The sequence below is a fragment of the Crotalus tigris genome, unplaced genomic scaffold, assembly GCF_016545835.1.
Source record: "Crotalus tigris isolate CLP2741 ecotype Arizona unplaced genomic scaffold, ASM1654583v1 scf7180000022411.5474196:2289641, whole genome shotgun sequence".
Classification (NCBI taxonomy): Eukaryota; Metazoa; Chordata; class Lepidosauria; order Squamata; family Viperidae; genus Crotalus; species Crotalus tigris.
The window spans coordinates 2,135,098-2,153,005 of record NW_024099112.1 but is presented as its reverse complement, the minus strand read 5'-3'; the positions used below and the strand labels follow the sequence as shown (position 1 = coordinate 2,153,005).

At 36.5% G+C, this 17,908-nt stretch overlaps 1 protein-coding gene across 2 annotated transcripts in view; it reads right to left on the bottom strand.

Moving 5' to 3' along the window:
- DENND2D (DENN domain containing 2D) overlaps nt 1-17,908 on the bottom strand; it is a 48,647-nt gene that overhangs the window by 4,062 nt on the left and 26,677 nt on the right. For both annotated transcript variants that reach the window (XM_039319083.1, XM_039319082.1), the window contains exons 7-11: nt 11,451-11,599; nt 9,951-10,128; nt 8,587-8,628; nt 7,401-7,485; nt 4-243 (exon numbers count right to left, since the gene is read on the bottom strand). In XM_039319083.1, coding sequence (XP_039175017.1) covers nt 4-243; nt 7,401-7,485; nt 8,587-8,628; nt 9,951-10,128; nt 11,451-11,599 — 694 coding nt within the window. The remainder of the gene's footprint in view (nt 1-3; nt 244-7,400; nt 7,486-8,586; nt 8,629-9,950; nt 10,129-11,450; nt 11,600-17,908) is intronic.

Here is a 17,908-nt window from a genome sequence, read left to right as displayed (position 1 = left end):
TACCTTCTATGCACTTCTTGCTTTTTTCTGCTTCTTGAATAAATAATGAGAACATTTGAGTCTTGACAAATTTTTTCACAAATCTGCGGTTGGTCTTGGAGGTGAGAGCCTTGCAAAATGATTGTTCTTGGAAGCTGCCTGTGCCATTTCTGCTCCATTTGATATGTGCTGGATAGTGACCAATCATCCTCACAAAGAATTGTATAAAGGTGTCCGAGACGTGTGCATTGAATTCCTCAGATGCTTGAAAAAGAAGAGGAGAGAGTGCATATCTTCAGGTCAACAGAAATATTTTCTCTATCTTAAAACTTGAATTGCTACTTCAGAAAATTCTACAAACCACCATAACTGGGGCATTGACAGAGCTATCACATGGAAGCCAATTTAGAATGCCCTCTTATAAGTGCCATCACATAAAAAATTGTGTACACTGCCTCAAATGAAGATTTGAGGTGTTTCCTGAATCGTGAAACTAGTCACCCTTTCCTTTTCAATCAGATATGCAGTCTTAAAATTTTAATAAGCACATTACACCTATTCATTAACAACAATAATCTAGTGATGCTAAAGTGCCTCAGTGTGCCAGGATAGTTTGTGAGGATAATGGAAGGTTCCTGATCATAAGAATTGAGGGGCCTGGATGTTGGAACAGGGCTGCTGTTGGGGGAATAGAGGCAGGCCAAAGTATTATAGCGGTGATGGACATCTGGAGATCTGGTAAGAGACAGGAAACGGGTTAAAAGGCTAAGAAAATACTAATATGAATAAACACATAGCTGCAAAAGATTTTGCTTGCTTTGCCAGTTAGCTAATAATGTAGAAAAATGATTTAGCTTTAAAAATTAAAAGCCTTCCAAGTTTATTAACCTCAAGCATGAAATTCTACAAATTCACTTTCTGCCAAAATATATCAAAGAAGACATGGCAACACATCTTCCTGAAAGCATCATCAAATATTAGTTCTATAACCAAGGCTTAATTTTCAGCAACAAATCAAACCATCATTGTGTATGTATTGTAGCTAATAATTTTAAACATAAAAAGCTATTCTCATGATTTAACCTCTATAAATTGTACACTTTACTCAAGACATGAACTGGAGAAATCTTTTATCATCCTTGTCTTAATATTACCAAGTAAATGACAAATATGGAGCAGAAGAGTTGTATTCTATACTATATGTTACAAGTAACTTGTCCTGGATATACTCGAGAGATATCAGAAGTAAAGCTGAATGATTAGAAAATGAATTCAAAAAACCAATGTTATAAATACATTCTATTTCATTCTATTTTTCTTTAGTGAAAATTTATTGTTTTGTCCAAATGTTCCTGGGCCTATAAAATAAAACAATAAAACACAAGGGAATTGCATGAACATTTATATTTTACTCCACTCTCTTGTTTAATGTCAGCCTCCAGGCAGCTAGCTAAAACTGAAAATAAGATTTTCTTAGAGTTTCCTTTAAAAAAATTTATTGGAAAGAAATGGAACACAGTGACAGAAATCTGAACAATGGCATTGTTTTCATGTCAAAACTCAATTTTTTTTCCAGCTTGTTAATATGAAGGCTTTCCCAGTTTTTTTAAACTAATGGGCTATCTATGAACATGCAAGAGAATGCCATAATTGTCTCCCTAATAGCTGAGGAATGTGTAGGTGAGTCAGGATGTGAAGTTTGCTTTAGATGGCGTACCAGGCGGAATACAGATGAACTTATTAACTGAATTTCCCAGTGGTATGATTCCAATCAAATAGGTATATAATTTGGCCTTTCTGCTCAACTGCAGTTTCAGGCTATACTTGTCAATCAGCTCTCTGCACCACTGTCTTTGCTTGACGCAAACAATTTTATGTGATTTACATGCAAATAATTCCCTTCAAAGTAGGCATGACACAGTACAGGAAGGGCTCATTTGTTATATATATATAATACTTTTCTTTAATCTTAGCAGGCAGCCTCCAAAAATGAAATAGAACAGCATATTTCAAGTTGCACATACACTTTTCCACCCCCCTTTTTAACATAACCTATTTTTTACTTTGAAGGGTATCCTTAACATAACAGAAACATGCTACATATAGTGTTTCCACTTTCATTATCCCCCATAAGGCAAGGCTAACATTACATTATTCTACACTAACTATATATTTATATATATTATTAAAATATGACAATATATGCTTTAAATATTGTTTAAAGTACCAGTGTTTCTCAACCTTGACAATTTTAAGGCATGTGGACTTCAACTCCCAGAATTCCACAGCCAGCATCGCCTTAAAATTGTCAAGGTTGAGAAACACTGGTTTAAACTATCTTAATTCTGTACGATGAACAGGACATTGAATTTGGCATCCACTCTTATGTTTAGCCTGCCATTATTACTTCCAATTTTGAGTTTGATGTTCTGGAACTTGTCCAAACCTTCACCTCTTTCAGCTTCTGGCAATTGTGAACTAAATCCAACTGCTGAAATCATTGCTGTTGGAAACCATATGGTGGGTTGTCTACTGCAGCTAAGTTTCAAATTGTATTTGCTAATTCAAGATTTCTCTGACCTAAATTTGAGATTATACAATTATTCCTCATAGGCCTTCTGTCAATATTAATTTCCTTTTGAATTCTCAACATAATGCACTTGTTGCTCTAGTTGTGGTTTTATTATTTTCATCAGGTGACGAATTTTTGCTATTTTCACAAAGACACAGTGTCATGCTTTAAACTCTCTTGAAATAACTTTGCTGTTGATCTTAACATTTTCTCTGCTTTCCCTGTAACCAGAACAAGTCCTGAAGAATCTTAGGTTGAAGAGTTATAAGAACAGACAAAAAGCTTGTTCTCAATATATGGCCCATCCATAACTACACCAGGGAGTACTCCAGGCCAATCAATATTTTATTCCAAACTTCCACTAAAACTTAAACTTTCTTACCTATTACTTACAGTTTTATAAAATACTATTCATTTATTTATTGTTCAATTGCTTACTGTTTATTATCCAGTCTCCCATTCAATATGGCTGGGGGTATCTTGAACTGGACTGTATTAATATTATTCCAAGACCTTGTAAATTATGCTATGTTTCTACTGGCAAAATCGAATATCTGTACATACAGCATCATGTAGTATATATAACTAGCAAATACATCTGTAATTTCAAAATATGCAACAAAGAAAGCTGACTTATCTGATAAATTCTTTTCTGAATTCCTGGAAATTTTAAAAACAAATTCACTGGAAGCAACTATGTCTACCAAATTAAAAAATACCAACAGCTGTTTTACACCATGAATGCTTTTTTGTTTGTTACTTGGCCTCTGCTCTTGACAAAGCTGACACTGTTTAGCACATTTTCTACATAGTGCGTCATCCTTGTTAAATGCATAGTTTCCCAGTTACTGACACATAATGTAATTCTTGATGTAATTTATGAGGGCAACTAAGCATTTCTGTTTTCATATTACTATGGACAATAATCTTACTCCCAGCCATCATTAGAAACCCTATACACAAATTAAATCTTTCAAAGATCAATGTAATTGTTGCAAAACAGGTTTTAGTTACTTTAAACATCTAAACCGTTTTGATGATACTACTCAAGTAAAAGCCTGTAATTCCAAATATTGATCTGGGTAATGAAATTAATTAATCTGCCCTTACAATTGATGAAGAACTGAAAGACTAAGTAAGAATAGAATATAGAATAGATATAGATCTCAGAACCACTGAACTAACCAACAGAGGACTAGAAAAGAGCGGATGAAGTTCCCATCTTCAAAAAAGGAAAAAAAATGAATCCAGGAAATTACAGACCTATCAGCCTGACCTCAATACCTGGGAAGATTCTGGAAAAGATAAACAATGAATCAGCAAACACCTAGAGACAAACAAAGTCGTTTGTCAAAAACAGATCATGCCAGACAAATCTTATTGCATTCTTTGACCAAGTGACAAAATTAGGAATGCTGTGGATATAATTTACTTGGACTTCAGTAAAGCATTTGATAAAGTAGATCACAACCTACTACTCGATAACATAGAAAAATGTGTGTTAGACAACATCACTACCAATTGTAACTGGCTGGCCAGCTGTACTCAGCGTGTGGTCCTCAATGGAACCGCATCTACATGAAGGGAAGTGTGTAGTGGGGTGCCCCAGGGCTCTGTTCTGGGCCCAGTGCTCTTCAACATCTTCATCAACAATTTGGACAAGGGGATAGATGGGGAAATCATCAAATTTGCAGACAACACCAAGCTGGCAGGAATAACCAACACTCCAGAAGACAGGCTTAAGATACAGGAGGATCTGGACAGACTTGAACACTTGGCGCTTCTAACAAAATGAAATTCAGTGGTGAAAAAAGTAAGGTTCTACATTTAGGCAAGAAAAACCAAATGTATAGGTATAGTATAGGGGGTACCTTACTCAATAGTAGTATCTGTGAGAGGGATCTCGGAGTCCTAGTGGACAATCACTTAAATATGAGCTAGCAGTGTGCTGCAGCTGCCAAAAAAGCCAAAACAGTGCTGGGCTGCATTAACAGAGGGATAGAATCAAGATCACGTGAAGTATTAATACCACTTTACAATGCCTTGATAAGGCCACACTTGGAATACTGCATCCAGTTTTGGTCACCACGATGTAAAAAAGATGTTGAGACTCTAGAAAGAGTACAGAGAAGAGCAACAAAGATGATTAGGGGACTGGAGGCTAAAATGTACAAGGAACGGTTGCTGGAATTGGGTATGTCTAGTTTAACGAAGAGAAGGATGAGGGGGGACATGATAGCAGTGTTCCAATATCTCAGGGGCTGGCACAAAGAAGAAGGAGTCAAGCTATTTTCCAAAGCCCCTGAAGGCAGGGCAAGAAGCAACAGGTGGAAACTAATCAAGGAGAGAAGCAACCTAGAACCAAGGAGAAACTTCCTGACAGTTAGAACAATTAACCAGTGGAACAACCTGCCTCCAGAAGCAGTGAATGCTCCAACACGGGAAGTCTTTAAGAAGAGATTGGACAGCCATTTGTCTGAAATGGTATAGGGTTTCCTGTCTGAGCAGGGGGTTGGACTAGATGACCTCCAAGGTCCCTTCCAACTTTATTATTATTATTGATCATCGCACAGTCAGCCAGATGTTCAGACTGGATTTGGCATTTTTGTCTGCCTACTGAGTCCTTACCAAGGACCTGGAATAGGTTGATGTGGATGTTTGATGGTATTACAGATATCGTCGCAGGATGGAAGCAGTTCCTAGTAAGGCCGCCTTTTACAATGGTGAATTTGTCAATGCCAATGGTGTTGTTGTTGTTATGAATTATTATGAATAGAATAGAATAGAATAGAATAGAATAGAATAGAATAGAATAGAATAGAATAGAATAGAACAGATCCAATAGCAATTTTATTTCTTACCTAGGCATACTTTATTCTGCGTCAGTCAAAGTTCATGAAAGAAAATCCTTGTTTAAAGAAAGCAAGCATCTAACCACTCTTAGATACGGCTGAAGGAATAATTGATTTTCTGGGATCATAACATTTTATTATATACAACATTGTTTTTAAATCTTGCAATGTCCTATCTTATTCTGCAAATCATTTCCATATATACTATTACTACATAGCAGTTATCTCAATAAAGTTATTTCTGCTTCACTGGGAATATATTGTGCAAGAAATCTGAGCATCCCACTAATGGCATATTACATTTTTAATTACTTCTGATGAAATGCTCATGTATCTCATTCATCTTAGATTGGATATTATCTAAGTTAAATTTATCATTCTCCTGTTGGGCTCTTTCCATCAGTATCTTCAATATGTCACTGTCTTCCCACATGGAGAAAGCTATAATCATAATATCTAACATAAAATGAGGACCAGCTATGTCACCAAACATTTCATTATTTTTCTGCTGAAATACTTCAGCAATACACTAAAACAAAGACTAAAATATTTATCTTGTTACTTTAGTGAAATGTTATCCATTTATTTACAGTATTTTTGTACAACTGATTCCACATAGATTTTCTGAAGTTTATAAGAATAAGCATAACATCCATAACCTAAAATAAATGAAAAATTCAACATACCCTATTACTCAATACTCTAATGATGTCTAAACTCTCAATAAAATTCAGACCATTACCCCTTAAATATTCTGCGGAAGAGTCTATTTTGATTGTCTTTCTCAATGGAAAGACAGTAGGGATGCTGTTTTATCTCTGGGGATAGTGAAATACATAAGGATAGTTCATATACTGAGTAAAAAGTCCTTTTACTACGGCTTCCCTAATGTCATGAAAGAGGTGGCTCTGTCAATATTACTTTGAAACAAATGGCCTGGATAGACCAGTTCTACCTGAACCTGTCAGGTACTTGTCAAGTATAAATGGACATATACTGATGATTCATCTAAATCAGACATGTCAAACTCACGTGATGTCGTGCAACGTATCGGGAAAGTTTTGCCATTGCCAGGAATGGGGTGGGCGCGGCTTCTGCGTGATGCATCCGACCCATGGGCCGGCAGTTTGACACCCCTGATCTAAATTAATGTGCCAGTCTTGATCTAATTTTAATCTAGAATAATCACTATACTTTTGACTTTGGACCTCCAACAATGCAGGAACTGAAAAAAATACTACCCTGCTATAAATTCAATAAGCTATCTCAGCACAAACTCTGAGATTACGATCAGTGATGACTTTTCTTCAGTGATAACAAAACTATTAACCCAAAGGATAGGTCTATTTACTTTAACCACAGCACTGTCTTTTTCTAACTGCTGTATCTTACAATTTCTTTGCACAACAAAAGGTGCACTTTAGGGTATCATTTATTCAGCAATGCTTTAGTTTCCATCATTCTACATACTAATTGAAAATCATGTTTCCTTTTCAGCAATGGACTATCAGATAATCGGGTAACACAAAAATGAAAAATGGTCTTCTTTAAAATAAATTCTCTCACATAATCAAAGCATGAACCATCACATGGAACCAGAACAATCTCAGAACAAGTTAACATCACAGCTGTTTGCTTTTTTAAACCCAAAGGTGCTTTTTCAGGAGGCAGCTGGACTTTCTTTGTTTTTCCTTTCTTTGTTTCACTTCCCATCTAAGAATCTTCTTCAGTTATTTCTTAAAGAAAAAGTTCACACTAATGTTTCACTCCATATTTTATCAATGAACTATTTATTCCGAAAATTACCTTTATGTTAGCAAATAAAGCACAAATATCATCATACACACAAATTTATCTAAACCCATTCAGATATGTTGTGTTTCTTCCCACAGTCCCCAACCAATAGCCATACTAGAGGGGAATTAGGAGATCTGAGATCAAACAATGGTGATGAAATACAACTGGCTAGGCAAGGCTGGCACAGAGAAGGATCTTACTCTGGATGTTGTTGTTCATTGTTGGCAAAGAATGCAACATTTCACTTCTCAGCTTGGGTGGCAAAATCTCCTCCTCATCTCCAACCTGTAGAATTATTAAAGAGGGAAGTTATATCAATAACCAACTATTGCAAATTAGCACTTGTAGCATAGTGAAAGATCCACAGTTCCTCACAATACCTGTAGGCCTACTCAAGAAAAAACTGGTCTTACTATTAACTCACTAAAGCTATTTTTAGCATTTAGAGCATTCAAGAAGAAAAAGAATTTCGGCAAGCGGGAATTTAGAAGATGAGGATAGAGAGCTTTCTAAAAATAAAGCACATTATGTCATAGGAAACATCAGCAAACAATGATAGATGATACTGTAAGTAAAGGGAAGCTAGCTAATTGAAATATTAATTGCCCATTTTTCAAGGCAAACCATCAAGAATAGGAGACAACCATAACCTGAAATTGGGAAAGAGCAGGAGCAAAGTAAAGTCAGCAGAATTAACCAAGAAATATTGAAGAGAGGGAGAGATGAAACAGATTAAGAAAGAAGAAAGTAGATAATATGGAAAAGATAGCAAATCAGGACTAGACAACATTTATTTTGTGGAGTCTTGGTGCTCTCTGAGCTTGTTTATCTGCTAGAAGATGATACATTACCTAACTCGGTTACATCTTCAAGCACTATTGATACTACATAGTTAGATAATGAAATCTCCGCAAGCAAACAACCAAGCCTAGATGGCATCAAGAACTTCATAGTTCAACCCTGAATTTTAGAAATTTTCATCTGTTGCATATGGTTCTAGCTTCATTTTAATTACTCCAGGGTCCTCCAATATCATGGTGGCCAAATTTAGCATCAAATTTACAAAACTTATGCCCATTTTGTATTTTAAAAACAAGCAATCCCCCAAAAGGAGTCCAAAATTTTATTTCCATGACTTTCTTGCCCTGTGGCTTTCAGTGGCTATATAAGGCATATAGGCAGGGGTGTGTGTGAGAGAGGGGGGGGGGGAAGCTGTGAGAGGAAAAAATGTTGCAAGTCATTGTTGTAAAACGACTGGCAACCAACCAATGAAACAGAGCTAAAATTCTGAGAAGAAACTGAACCGGATGAATTTTACATCATTAACTAGAAGTGCAGATCTAAGGTCCATAAATGGTTACAATATAGCTCTTGGATGGAACTTACCCATTTTAAGAATTCTCCTTGGGACAGATCTACAAGCAACACCTAAAAAGGAAGCAATACTTATTTATTTGTACTTGATTTAAACAATTTGTAGGGCCACTCATCTTTAAACAACCCTGTCGGCTTACAACAGTAAACTACAAAAACCATATGACAAAAACTAAAAGCCCAGTATGTTAATCATCCTCCCAGAGTTCCCTCACACAGGGATCCCCCAACCCCCGGGCCACAGTAGACTATCTGACCATGGCCAGTTTGGAAGTAGGCCGCACGAGCGGTGGGCCAGCATATCCACAGCTAACTCAAAAAAGCAACAGGTTTTTCGCATTGGCCCACTGCTCATATGAGTTAAGCTGCGTGGCCACCAGGCTGACAACTCGCGCAGGCAGTGGGCTTTTCACACTGGCTTACTGCTTGCGCGAGTCGAGCTGTGTGTATGCTGGGCTGGCGTTTGCATGGGCCACTTCCCCTCCCCCCCCAATCGGGCCACCAAGCCATAAAGGTTGGAGACCGCTGCCTTAACAACCAACAATAGGCTCCTACCACACTACTCCAGTGCCTGAGTAAATAGGCAGGTTTCAATGGGGCCTAGGGCTAAAAGAATGGAGGGAGGGCAAAGGAGCATGCCTGATTCAATCTAGCGGGATAGGCAAGATTATTATTATTAGAACAGCTATCTAACTTGCAAGCCAGCTTCAGCACACCACTGCTCATATGTGTGTGTATGTATGTATGTATGTATATGTATGTACAGGAAATTTTTATTTAGCAAACACAATTGGAGCCAGCAACTTGGTCATTGAGCCAAGAGGTTGCTAACTGAAACCACATTTGTGAATTTGATCTTATTTCAGTTTTCCTTTGCTTTATAGATATGCAAAGATTATAAATGCAAGGATTGATTGCAAAATTATTTTTTATCACTATCATTAACTATGAACGATCACTAAACAAGGCAGTTACTACATGTAACTGCATACAGTATCAAAGCTGATGACAAAGATTTTTCCACAGACTGGAGAATGCGTGGTTTTGTGTGCTGCCTGCATCCCACAGATGGGGCTTTGCTTGTTTGTGCAGACCGGTTGCTGGCATGCTGTGCACCAGTACCAGTCCATGGACCGGGGGTTAGGGACCCCTGGCCTAAATTAATTTTAGGAGATACAAATGTTCATGTTAAAATTTTAAAAACCCATGTAATTGATTAAGTAACTGATAGGGATGATTAGGAACATTGTCACTGGGAAGAACATACAGAAATATCACCACAGTCAATCTCTGTGCTGGTGTTTTTCACAGACACGTAGCAAACGTTAATCCATTCAACTATCTTTGTTCTTATATGGAAATGTGTAAGCCTTTACCTCTTCCATAGGTTGATCCTGAACCTCTGCCAGGTAGCGCTTTTGGATCCCAACCATAAATGGTGTGGGACAGCAGACGGTGCTGAGAAGTTTCTCTGGAACCACTGGGATGTATGTATGGGCCCAGGTAAAGGGGTAAAGAAGAGCAGCAGCTGAGTGAATGCACGTGGAGAGGGAACTGAAAGGAAGCCAACGTTTCAGATTAAAACATAAAATAATATTTTAAAGCTAAGGAGCATATCTAAATAATCAGTTCACCTTGCTGCATAAATACCCTTTGCATGTTTATTATTTCATGGTTTAAATGCATTGCCACTGCTGTCCTAAAGGGTTTATTGCAATACAGTATTACTGATTTTAAATATATATAAATGTAATTATGATTCTAATAGTCAAATATATTTCTACTTCATTCTGCAATGATTCTTAGCAAGGACCAGGGAAACTTTTTATCTCCAATAATTCCAAAATTGTAAATAAGCACCCCAGCTTCTGTCTCTCATCCGCTCCCTCCCCTGACCTTTTGCTGCTCTTTGGACAAAGCAAGAATAATGATATAGCCAGCTCCTAAATCAATGAGATCCTTATTTGTCGCTGCCCTGTTGTTTCATAGATGGGGAATTCTCTTGCCGGAAGTCCCAAAATGGGAATGGTATGGTTTTATAAATGTAACACAGTCATTGTGAAAACCATTAAGATAACCTTCCAATCTAAAAGTTTTATTACAAACTTTATAGGACGGATACAGAGCTCAATGGATGGTTAGGACTGCAGAAAAAACTACTGCAACCAGCCTTCCATTGAGGATCTGTATACTGCAAGAGCCAGAAAGAGAGCTCAGAAAATATCTACAGACCCTTCATATCCTGGACATAAACTGTTTCAACTCCTCCCCTCAGGACACCATTATAGGGGATTGCATACCAAAACAACTAGACATCCCCCCCCCATGCCATCACTCTGCTAAACACCTAATTCCCACAACACTGTCTTATGCCTAAGGATATTTACCCATATAGAAGGGCTATATTGCTATTATCCTTCTCATCTTTCCTATGCTTTCTCCTATTGGTATGATTTACCACTTTGTTGTTTGTATTTTATTATTTATGAATATATCTTATCATTTATGATTTATCACTTTGTTGTTTGTGGGTACATAGAGAGCTTATGCACCGGAGACAAATTCCTTGTGTCCCCAATTACACTTGGCCAATAAAGAATATTTTATCTAGCCTAAGCTAACCTTAAAATATCTCATCTTACCAAGTAATATCAAAATATTTATGTTATACATATAAAAAGGAAGCCTGTATGTATTTCTCCATCTGCCATATGGCCATTTCACAAATTAATTAACCCAAGTAATAGCAAGTTATAAAATGGAAAGCTGATCCAGAGTAAATGCTATGCTCCAGTCCTACAGACTGGTGAAGCACAACTGACTTACTAATTTCAAGGGGACAAGCACAAAATTGCTTCATTATGCTTAGCGTTTACCTAAGCTCATCAGCCAGGAAGATTATCCGTCTCTCCAGAACTACAGAGGCAAATATCAGAAGTATCTTTTCAGGACTGAGGCACCGTAAAAGGGCCTGAAATTCCACATGCTCCAGGTGAGAATCCAATGGCCGGGTCAGCTCAATTTGCTAAAAACAGGACAACAGGATAAAGATAACATAGTAATCATAGCTGAATACTGTTTGTGTAAAATAATAATTTTCACTGGGATTAAATTTCATCTTTTTTCCAGTTCTGAATACATGGTTATGACAGCTGTAATTGCACCCTTAGAACCTAAAATAGGGGACAATGCTAAAATATGGCTTAGCGCAATGACGTAAATTTAACAAGCTGCAGGCTCCCATACTTGCCTGTGATATGCCTGAGTTCTATATTTTATATAAATTTCGGGTAACTCTGGTAAATTTTAAAAAAAATTATATAAACCCCTTATCAAATCAAAATATATTTATTCTGCTTTGCTCATACAAGCCACTTTTAACTATGCAATTTAACACAATTTTGAATTGGAAAAGATGCTACTAGACCCTTCTGAATTTTGACTACCATAAATAAACACAGCTTTCCTTATCTGTCAGGCTCTCCTGACCTGCTCAGCAATAAATCATGGATCTCCTGGCATTTTGTGACTTAGCTCAACTCTTTAGCCAACCTTGGCAGAAATTTACAAGCAACTCCAATAGACTGGAATGTTTATTGAGGGTAAGAATGAAGCTATGCTTATGAGTTAATTGCCCACTCCCAGTGAGAAGATGTGAATGACTTCTATTGCTTTTGGGTTTAAACTCGTGTGTCTTCTTTATGAACAAATTTGTATTTAGAACAGGCCTTAGTACTAATACTGAGTAATTGTTGCATATTTATATAATGGTCATTTCCAGTTTGGAAATTAATGATTCTAGCCTCAACCCTCATAAATTCAGCTGCAAACCAGAGCAGTTAAATGAAAGAAAGATCACCTCCTTGTAGCTATGCAAGAGAAGATTGGAGTGCAGATGTATCTATGGAGGAGAGACATCATTATATTCACACACTCTAGCAAAATATAACAGAATAACAGAGTTGGGAAGGACCCTGGAGGTCTAGTCCAATTCCCTGCACAAGCAGGAGACCCTATACCATTTCAGACAAGTGACTGTCCAGTCTCTTCTTAAAATCCTCTGGTGATGGAGCACACCCAACTTCTGAAAGCAAGCTGTTCCACAGGTTAATTGTTCTCACTGTTAGGAAATTTCTCTTTAGTTCTAGGTTGCTTCTGTCCTTAATTAGTTCCCATCCATTATTTCGTGTCTTGCCTTCTGGTGCTTTGGAAAATAAGTTGACCCCTTCTTCTTTATGGAGCCCTCAAATATTGGAACACTTCTTGATTTAGCAAACCATAACACTAAATTATAGACTACAATTTGCAAAAACAAATTGTTATTAGGTTCATTCTATTGAAACAAACCACACTGATGTAGAGCCACTAGCTATAGTTGTTTTGGCACAGGAACTAGCCATGCATTTACAAAATTAATCATTCTGTCAACTTTTTGATATACATAGGGATGCATATGTATAATTTGAAAAAGATTTGGAAGGAGAGTTCTGAACCTCTCCCTGAGTATGCCATCTCCTCCCTCCACTATTCATTAATGCTTGCTCAAATTTTCAGGCTTTTGCTATTGCATTGGTGCAGTACAATGGTTAAAATAATCTGTTTTCCCAGAAAGCCAGTTCAATATGAGGTTGGTACAAAGAAGTTTTCTATGTCCATATAAGGCTAATGGAAAGATACAGATACTTTTGAAGAATATGTACTGCACACCCCATCAAACTCCTCCAGTTGTCTGAAGCACTGAGCAAGCCAGGAAACCAAATACCAAAATGTCATCCTGATAGTTGACAGAGAGAAAACTCTGAAACAGGAAGTCAGTATAGCAAATCACACAGAAGACAATGCAACAGAGAATTGAAAGTTCATGCTTTGAGCTATTGTGACAAAGAGGATAAAAACTGAACCTCTGCCAAGACAACTATTAATTACTCCAGAACTTCACTTATGTCTGGAAATCATATTTGACAGTAAAACACATTTCAACTTTTTAAAAAGATTTGTCTGCATCAATTACCAATGCATCCCTCAAAGATCCAGAGACTCGGGGCAAGAATAGATCATGCTATTTCTTAAAGATCCTTAAAATTGAATCTGCAAAATACCATCAAAATAGAATTAGGACATGATAAAATCAGTTTCCTACTATTGTAGTCTGATACTTGGTAATCAGCAATGGATTCTAGAAAAACTTTCATCTGGAAAGGGCTTCCCCCATCTTTCTGGGAATACTGAATCACTGATTCACTATTTTATTCTACTGTTCTCTTAGCAACTAACAGCCCTCATTCTTTAAAATGACTGAATAGGTTTTACATGAAGTTCCTCTTGGTTAACAAAAAACACAAAACAATATGGGCCGTCACTAAGTTTGCAGTTGCATTCATGCATTGCTAATTAAGTGAAGCATTATGTTTCACATTGTTCTAATGTCATTTTGCTGTGTTTTATTTTGTTGAGCGTAATAAAGAATAAGCTTTAAAGTAGCCACCAAATTAATATGACAGAAAATTATTAAATACTAATTAAATTACATTAATTAATTTAATTAATTATATATACATTAATTAAATAAAAATTGTTAAATTCTATCAAATGCTATTTGATTTCAGTTTACTTACTTTTAAATTAAACACAGCCACTGAAAAATCAAAGATAGCCCTTGGTCCAAAATGTGCACTGCTAACCTATACTGTGGTCCAACTTAACATTTATTTATTGGATTATTACTTTCATATCCTTTCCTTAAGAACTCAAGTTGCATAGGGGCATCCTCTTATTTAATCCCCACAAAAGCCCTTATTAGGCTAGAAAGAGAGATAAGACCACACTCACTAAGTGGATTCTGTGATCAAGTGGGGATTTGAACCTCAATCCCCTAATTCAAATCCAGCAATGTATTCACAATACTGCATTACTTCTTCAATCCAATGCAAGTAGAGCTCCAGGTGTACAGGAAGTAAACCATAAAACAGAGCTTCTCATCTGTTCAATACTCAACTAATTAAATATTTTCATATCTACTTCTAAATGTTTTATGCTGCAGCAGTTTCCTGACTCTCCATTTCAATGGAACCAGTTTCAAAACCTAAATGGTCATTTCCTAATTTGTCAACCTCACTGAGGTTAAGCAGTGCCACTAATGGCAACTCCATTCTGTCTGAGATAGTAAAGGAAAATGTCAACTAATAGTGAAGTAGAAACTAACTAATGAAATAGTTTGACCTAATAAAATGACTACAGAGATGATTCTATACTTTGCCTTTAATGCTTGAAAATATAAAATGCAAATAATTTACAAAGGGTTGGAGCTGCAAATTCAAGACCTATGTAATGAAGAAGTCAATCCACTGCTGATCCCATGTGTCTCCCTCAAGGTTTGTTAACTAAACAAGTCAAGGTTTAAAATAACCTACCAGGCCAAATTAAACCAGATTGGTCTAGTAGTTAATGCACCAGGCTAGAAGCCAGGAGACTGTGAGTTGTAGTCTTGCCTTAGGCATGAAAGCCAGCTGAGTGACTTTGGACCAATCACTTCTATCAGGCCAGCTCAACTCACAGGATGATGGTAGGGAAAATTAGAGGGGGAAGGAGTATTGTGTGTGTTCGCTGCCTTGAGTTTATAAAAATCATAAAGGTGGGATATAAATAAATAATAAGAATACTAGAATGCTATGAATATGGGGTTGGGTAGGTTCTGTTGCTAAGAAGTCATATAATTATTTTTCCTTCAAACAAGACCATTATAGAAGTTTTGTCCCTTTTCTCTCTCAGTGGGCATAATTTTATAGTCTGTGCTTTGCACAGCTCTGTACACCTGGCTCAAGCTGATTGTATGGAATCAAATCAACAATTGGGTTGGGAGGAGAGGAGTTTCCCCTGTAATAGGTATCCAATAGGCATCCCTTTTTTCCCCTATATCAATGACACCGGTTATATTCTGCAGAACTGCAGCATGCCATTACTATATCAATATTTAATATGGAGAGGGGGATAAGCGAGAACCAAAGGAATCCAGCTAATTATCACTCTATACATTTGCTGAGTATGATTAGTAAACATTATGCCAGTGTTTCCCAAACTTGACAATATTAAGGCATGTGGACTTCAATTCCCAGAATTCCACAGCCAGCGTGGAATTGGGAAACACTACATTATGCCTTCCATTTGAATAATAAATTACAAGTTATGATAGAGAAAGGGTCAACTCTGGGCAAAGAGCAAACTAGTTTTTATCCCAACTGTTCTATATTACATCCTATGACAGCTAATTGAAAAAATATAACTGCAAGAGCAGGCCTATACTTTATGTAGCCTTGTATAGATTTCAAATCATTGTTTGATTCCACTCCAAAAACATTTTGGGGGGAGAAGTTAAAATAACACAACCATGGATAGGCATTTCCTGTTTTTAATTCAAACATTTACAAAAATGCCATTTTTCATGTTTTTGTAAAGAATTAGGAGTAATCCTTTAAATATTTTGACTAATCCAATCTCTATTTGAAATGGAATTAGATAAAATTCTTTAGCCCTTACCCTATTTAATCTCTATTTAAACTTATCAAGTAGATCAGGGGTCCCCAACCACCAGTCCGTGGACTGGTACTGGGCTGTGGCACACCAACAACCAGTTCATACAAACAAGCAAAGCCCCATCCATGGGATGCAGGCAGCACACAAAACTACACACTTTCCGGTCCATGGAAAAACCTTTCTCCAAGGAACCGGTGCCTGATGTCCAAAAGGTTGGGGACCTCTGAAACAGTTTTCACCCCCAAGATTATAGGAGTGGGTATTCTGTTCTTTTGTATGCTGATGATGTAGCTCTGCATTCAGATCTTTTACCCATTACTGTGAAAGCATCTGCTGGTAATTAATGACCAGAAAACCAAACGGCTTCTTGCCAGGAAATCTAAAAGATTTAAATGAGTTATCAAGGGAATAAAAATTAAATCAAATAAGTGTTTTGAATATTCAGGCCACAAATGCTTGGAAGATGCATACTAATCAAGTTATTTCACAAGCACAAAATAATGCAAAAGCCATCATGAAATTTATCCAGGTAAAGGGCAGGGATTGCACACAAGCAGCTCTGAAATTCGTCACAGCAAAACCTATGACCCAAATACTACTTTCTGGTGCTGACCGGGATCATGTTTATTCATTATAAATCACTTGGAGCCACACAAAGGTTTTGCAAAAACTCTTCTAGGTGCCTTGATGCATACTTAATTTGCCTCTTTTTTTTTTATTATTGAATTTTTTTCAAAAATTTTACAAATAAACATCCACCCCCCCTCCCAAACCACCCCACCCTCCCCCCCCCCGACTTCCCAGAACTGAATATAGGATTATTTAACAAATTTTAAAAAATAACGTATACAATTTATAAGATAATTAATAATAATAATAAAAATCATAATAATAATATATATAATAATAATATACGTAAAAAAAAAGGAAGAAGAAAAAAGGAAAAAAGAAAAGAGAGAGAGAAAGAAAAAAGAAAGAGGTAGGCGAAAAATAAAACATATATAGAAATATATAATAATATATTTAATAATAATACAGAAGAAGAAAGAAAGAAAGAAAAAAAACAATCATTACAAGTTATAAAAAGGCTAAATAATATTTTTCCATATCTAAATTATGTTGTATAAAATTTATCCATTTTTCCCATACCGCAAAAAATTTCTCTTGAGATTGCTCCTTTAAAAAAGCCGAAATCTTTGCCATTTCTGCCAAATACGAAACTTTATAAAACCACTCTTGTAAAATAGGCAAGGATTCCTTCTTCCAATATTGTCCTATTAACAGCCTAGCGGCTGTAATCAAATTTAGCATCAATATAACCTCCCTAGCATCACAATCAGTAACAATACCTAATAAAAATAATTGCGGAGTAAATTTTACCCTCCTTCTAAAAATTCTCTGAATATTCCACCATATCTTAATCCAAAAAGCTTTTATATGCTTACACGTCCACCAGATATGATAATAAGTAGCATCCAAGTGTCCACATCTCCAGCATTTCGGCTGTAAATTAGAGTACATAATGGACATTTTCTTTGGATCAAGGTGCCATCTATAAAACATCTTATAAAAATTCTCTCTTAAATTTTGCGCTTGTGTGAATTTAACATTTCTTGTCCAAATAAGTTCCCAAGTATCCATTGAAATCGATTCACCAATATTCTGTGCCCATTTAATCATACAATCTTTAACTAATTCAGATTCTGAATCCAATTCCACTAAAACCCCATAAACTCTCTTAATATGGGTTGGCCTTTGATCTCTTACTTGTTTTAGGAGAATTTCATCTTCTCTAAGCCAGCCC